The 6,838-nt window shown below is 29.5% G+C and overlaps 1 protein-coding gene across 1 annotated transcript; it reads left to right on the top strand.

The window, feature by feature from the left end:
• The first annotated feature begins 3,752 nt into the window (after window positions 1-3,752).
• On the top strand, window positions 3,753-5,669 carry LOC107009889 (E3 ubiquitin-protein ligase WAV3-like). The gene is made up of 2 exons (XM_015209197.1): window positions 3,753-3,920; window positions 5,313-5,669. Exons 1-2 carry the CDS (start codon window positions 3,753-3,755, stop codon window positions 5,667-5,669), a joined length of 525 nt encoding a protein of 174 aa, XP_015064683.1.
• The last annotated feature ends 1,169 nt before the right edge of the window (window positions 5,670-6,838 follow it).

The raw sequence follows: 6,838 nt of genomic DNA, 5'->3' as shown, positions 1-6,838 counted from the left end.
TATATATATATGTATGTATATATATATATATATATATGTATGTATATATATATATATATAAAAGTGAAATTATCAGCGCGCCGCACGAGAATATAATATCACGAAATATATAATATAATACTTAAAACCTATCAGTCAATAAAACTAAAACACTATATTATCTTACATAAAAGATCAGTAATAAAAGTAAAATAAAAATTATTCCATCTTATCATTTATCCTTAGTAACATATGCATAAATTTATGACTGTAAAAATACATACTAGGATTTGCCATAAGCAATGGTATTGCTGAGCCACTCAACATAAGTAAAGTGCACAAATATTTGAAGAAGAAGAAGAATAAGAGGAGACAAATATTTATTATGCCTTATCAAAAAAAATTACAACTAGTTGGAAAAGTTGCAATTCTTCAAAAAGGTTACAATCCTTCATAAAAGTCATGACTTTTCATAACAATCGCAATTTTTTATTAAAGTCGCAATTTTTCTTAAATGTCACAATATTTCATTAAAGGAGAAGGATAATTTTAAAAATAAATAAATTAAAATGGAATCTTGATTTGTGATGGCGCCATATAAGTGGGCCTAAAATTCTCTTTTATATATATATATATATATATATATATATATATATATATATCCCAAGAGCTAGATGATGAATATAATTTATTTTCTTAAATGTGTATATAACTTGATTATTTTTTCCTAATCGAAGTTCACTTATTTATACTATATTAGTAGTGTCAAAAGTTTAATGAAAAGCAAAGTTTCAATATAATCAAGTGTTCCACATAAATCATTAGTTTTGATTCAAATATTATATTTATGTTTAAAATATAAATTTTATATGTAGAATAAATAATCTTATATAAAATCTTGTAAGTAAAGTAATTATAGTTTAAAATTTATAAAATAAAAATTATGAATCGATCATTTCAATTATATAACTAACTTTAGTGGTTTAGTTATCCTTTTTCCTCTCAAATAAGTAAATTATGAATTAACTATTAACCAACACGTATAACTTAGGGGTGTTTGGTTTAAATATAGTAAAATATTCTTTTGCTATTTTTTAGGAATAATTGAAAAGAATTATATGTATCATATATTATTATAAGTAGAAACCTCTTTACCCCAAAGTTAATTTACCCTTTTAAGCTTATAGTATTACTTAAATATTAATTTTTTAAAAAAAATTGCTAATAATCTCAGCCCTAATTTAATTCTCCAGAAAGTATACGTTTCTGCTCAGCCGATTGGTGTAACATCCTTTTTCCAACTTCCATTGCTTTAATTATCAGATGATGCAAAACCTTTTCAGATTCTTTAGTCATCTCTATAAATGTCTTCATTGTTATATCCATTAATCTGTTCTTTTTTCTGTGCCTCATAAATTCAAATACATCAGGTAAACTTTTTTCGCCTCTTTATTTATCAAGAACTGCTGTGTTTTTCTTTTTACTGTGTATGTCTTATCATGAGTAGCTATGTTCTTGATATTGTTATTGTGATATTGTTGTTTATGTTATGTCATGTAAATTTGTTTTCTTCTTTATCAATAGCCACTTTGTTACCCTTATTTTATGTTTATTCGTTGGAAAGTTTGAAATTTGGAGTACACTGTTCGAACTTTTGCTCCCTTTGTTCGCTGTTCTTGCACAAACATCAATTTGATATTGCAAAATTCTGTGGCTACTTCTTGTCTGGTGTCTCGATCGGTTTTATGATGTCACAATACCCCTTCGTATCTTGATCTTAGCTTCCACGCTGTAAGATGAATTAACTTCCCTTATTCGGGGAAACTCTTAACCCTTGTAACTAATTGTTCACTTTTGCTTGAACTTCAAATATTAAGAGATCACTGTGATTTGGCTTGCAGGAACTAACCTCATCCAGAGATAGCGTATTTATCATGTGGCTTAGCCTTCTTTAAAAAGATAAATATCCATCACTTGCTATTCGTTGTAGTTATTTTTTTTTATGTATTGCTCCTAATAACAGTCCTAGCTTTGATATAGGTATTATGCCTTAGGATTTCTGCTGCCGATTGTTTACTAAATTCACATAAACATAAAATTTGCAGAAACTTAGTAGAGAGGAAAAAGTTTGTGTTGTCATAAAGCTCCATGTCCTCATTGACAAAACAAACCAAAAATGGTGAAAATGATACAAAAATTGATAAAGAAGAATATAGAAAGAGGGATTCATGTTTGGAGAAGAGAAAAAAAGTATTGTTAATGGAGAAATGGAGAAGGAAGAGGCCGACACGTACAATTTGACAAAGTACTATAAAAGGAGAGTTGAGATAAAACTCGATTTTTTTTCCTTTTTACCTTTTCTTGAAATTCCCGTGTTGTGTTACTCTCTCCCTCTCTTTTTCCGCCAAGTGTTGTTGTGAAGTGTAAATAATCAATTCAATTTTTATTCGGTATAGAGTTCTAAGTTTAACAACGTATATTGATGCTTTTCTATCCATTCATGAACAAATTATTGAGCAATTAGCTTAGTTTTCCTATTTATTTTGATATCTAGATATTGTGATATGCACATTGCTTTTTGGGAATGTTAGATTGTCATTGACAACATATCTAGCATATACCTCCAGATGTTTTCTTTGTTTTGTTAGTGTTATTTATGCTTCTATTTAATTTTTTGGTTTATGAATTGGAGATTAGGGAAATTGAGTTATGCAGACACCTTCAAAAGTATCATATAATTTTTGGTTTATATTGTTGTTTTTTTCTGCCATAGTGTTAATATCTCACAAATGATTGTGTTGTATTTCATAATTCAATTATATATTATAACTTGACAAAAATTTCTTTTATCAAAATTTACAGATGACAAAATTAATAATTTTGAATGAGCCAATGAAGACGAAGGATGCATATATATATATGTAAGTTGTACTATTATTTATATATGTCAATTACATATTTAAACAAAATAATTTTTGTAACAAATAAATACTTTTATTTTGTAGGTGTAGAATATGAAATTGATAATGATCTATTAGCCATCCTAAGGAAGACATATGTTGATCGAATTTCTTTACAATTATTAGAAAACACCACTTTTCTTCGACGACAAGTTATCGATATGTATGCATTTGTAAAAAAGTGGAGGGTATTATTTCTTAAGAAGAAGGCAGAAGCTTTAATGCATTAAATATTTGTAACTATAATGTCAACATTTAAATTATGTGTTGTAGCATATTAAAAAGAACTTTTAACAAGTTGAATATTTGATATATTATAAGAATTGTATAATTGAAGTCGTCATAGTATTAGTTTTCAAAATAATTCACTTGAGAACAATATTTGTCTATGATGTGTCTTGGCAATGATCATAATATCAATTGAATATGCTGCACCATTCATTTATTTTAGCTTGTATTTTACATCTCATACACTTATCTTTTAGAAATATTCATACTAATTAACATGATATACACGTGCAACGCACGTGTTCAGAAACTAGTATATATATATATATATATATATATATATATATATATATGAACTCTTGAAACTATTGACCTTAATGACATTGTAATAACATTTTGAAATTTGTGTATTACTCAATTAAATTTATATCTATAAACTTACTCAACCCTATCTCTATTTATTACTAAAACTCTCCGTCTCACTATAAATACAGAGTCCATCGCCGTAGAATCTCACAAAAAAACCCATTAGTTTGTCCTTTTTCTTTTCTGGTTTCTCATTTTTCTCCGAAAAAAAAGCACAAAATGTTGAGGGTTTGGCACAAGCTAAAGAAGGCGCTCTCACTTAAGCGCAAGGATCACGGTTCCCAGAATGAGATATACCATTTCAATACACCGGTTATTCCGCCGTTGCCGTCACCGTCGCCATTCTCCTTATCTCGTTTGCCCAACCCCACTGCACGTTCATCCAAGGTCTGTTTTCATTTCTCCTCTCTTTTTATATTTTGTTTTACTATTTTTTTTTCATTTTCTCCCTTTTTAGCCTAAAATTCTCCATTCATGTTCCCCTTTTTACTTTCCGACAACATTTAATTGCTTAACTACTAAAAGAGGCAGATGACAACAAACAACAAAAAAATTGTGCTCTTTCTAAGTGAAATTTAATTCTTGTTCTTATTTAAGTACCCTTTATTTGTAATTTTTATTTAGATGACAAATAAGGCGGGGCAGAGCGTTATAGTTACATAGTAAATCCATCTAAAATGATGAAGACTTCAATCCACCAGCCCACCCCTACCCCATATAGCATGATTTGTTGTAAATCCTCCCCGCATAAATTATATTTTTTAGAAATAATATTTATTTAAACTCATATAAATTGCAGTGTGCATAAATTTATGAAAAAATATAATTTAAACCTACCCCATCTTGTCGCATCTCATTCCCTAATTTTGATCTTAATTAGTTTTACTATTATTTTCAATGTATCGATGAGGGTATACATTGAATTATTATTTTTTACATTTTTCATGGCATTGATTAGTGAACTAAAGAAATTCAGTTCTACAATATAATATTGTTTTCTTTAATTTCCTTTTGACGCCCATTTTAAAAGCAACAGGGTATCATTCTTTTGTGGCAAAATATATATATAAAACATTGATCATTGTTGAATTTTACCATATAAACGTTTTAAGTTGATTTTTGTAATCAATTAAAACAGATTTTTTTAATTATTATTTTAAGTATTGAAAATGACCACTATCTTTCATTGGTTAGTATAATTAGCTTGATATAAATAAATTAAAACATTTATTATTGAATTTGAACAGAATATTTCATTTATTTATTTTATAAAAAAGACCACTACTTTTCAGAATTTAAGAAGAAAAACTTTAATTAGAGAATTTAAGAAGAAAAACTTTTAAGGATAATTTCAAAAATCTTTCTATTAAGTTTGACTCAATACACTAATCCGGTGATTTATAATATAATACTTATCTCCCCTATTTTGAGTTTATTTTTTATTTATAATTATTTAAAACCATTTTTATTATTCAAAATAATTATAATTTTAATCAATATTATGCACTTTGTTAATTAATTTTATTAGTACCTTATCAGAAATAAAAGAATCATTAACTAAAAGAAGAAAACATCCTATATCTTGTTAAGCAGTTGATGTGCTCAAGCTGGTTCAAACACCATTTTCACAGAGACTAATAGATGTTAGATAAATCGTACGATTAAACCTAATGAGATTATTTTACATTTTAAGTTTGTGTCTTGTTGCCATGTAAATTGTACGAATTTTGATTGAAGATTGGTGTGTTGCTTTTGTATTCAATTATATTGTTGTTGCAGGTAACATGTGTAATTTGCCTTGGAAGTATGAAAGTTGGGAAAGGTAAGGCCATATTTACTGGTGAATGCAGCCATTCTTTTCACTTCAGCTGCATCGGCGAAAATGTTAAGAATGGGAACCTCCTTTGCCCCATCTGTAGATGCAAATGGAAGGATATTCCTTTCCAATTTGCTACTGATGTTGTTACTACAGAGCGTCAAGTTCGGGTGCTTTCGCCTGTTAATGCCTCTCGTCCTTCACCAACAGTTTCTCGACCACCTCCCCGGCACGTCCAATTTTCAGATGGGGGCTTAAGTGATATAGACGTCAGTGTCTATGATATAGGTTCAGACATTCAGCACTCAGGTCGCGATTAGTACGACTTCAGATCGGCTTGGTAGTGTTATTGGTGAGTCCTCATCTTTGAGGATGATCTATATATTTCATTCATTTGTTACTATTTCAATTTTCAGACATTAAGAGTTAGCTAGGGGCTTGTCCTTGCAACTCATCTCAGTAGAGGCTTTAAAACAGTCACATTAGCTACAACTTATGTTTATTCAGATACTTGTTGTTTTGAGTTTAATAAACCTATTTCAGATTTAGCTTCTGCATCTGTATTTCAGTTCTATGCATGTATATCTTAGTATCATGCTAGTCCATCAGTTAGTTTGGGGTCACCTGTGGCACTAAGCACCATATTAAACTACAAGGTAGTGTCGGGTTGTGACATAGTGAGAGCATGAATGGATAAAGTTGACTCTCTTGAAGCAAATAATGTGCTTTGTCATAGAAAACTTGGGGCCTTCAGACCGGCTAGCTATGAATCGGTTACCTTGTTCCATTCACCCTTACATTAACAAAGGGCAGAGGCAGAGGATATGTCAAGTTTTCCTGTTTATACTTTTGGGTTCGGTTCAAACCATGATTCTTCTGCTCTGTATGCTATTTCTGATGCATCAAGAAACACATTTTCATTCATTGAATCGCTTGTTACTGTAGGCTCATCGCTTTTATGAACCAATCCTTGGCTAAAAGCTTCACAATTGCACATAATGTGTTTCTTTTACTGATTCCACTCCATTATTGCAAATTTCAGCCTGGTTTATTGCAACTGTGGCCCTAGTGGTCGCAAGTGAGACACACCAGAACTTGAAGAATTAGTATCTAAAAGGCAAAAATGGTGTCAAAACACCACCGAACCCCTAGTTTATCCTCTTAAACTATTTCAGCAAGTTCCGAAATACTTAGGCAATATATATGAATTTTAACCTAGAACTTGATTTGGCATGGAATAACTCAAAAAGAGGGATTCGATTATGCTATCAAATTTGTGTTTTATGATTAAATCTGTCACAACCCGATTATGATGATACCTACTATAACCCCCAAGTATGTAAAACAACTTGTAACTCAAAACAATAAGTAATGAGTATAAGGGTAGAAACAAAGCAAGAATAATCACTTAAACAAAAATAACAAAAGAATAAGGTGAAAGTTATATATATATATATATATATATATATATATATATATATATATATAT

Source organism: Solanum pennellii, chromosome 2 (genome assembly GCF_001406875.1).
Source record: "Solanum pennellii chromosome 2, SPENNV200".
NCBI classification, from domain to species: Eukaryota; Viridiplantae; Streptophyta; class Magnoliopsida; order Solanales; family Solanaceae; genus Solanum; species Solanum pennellii.
Note: the sequence above shows the minus strand (reverse complement) of the source record. Positions and strands in the feature narration are given on the sequence as shown.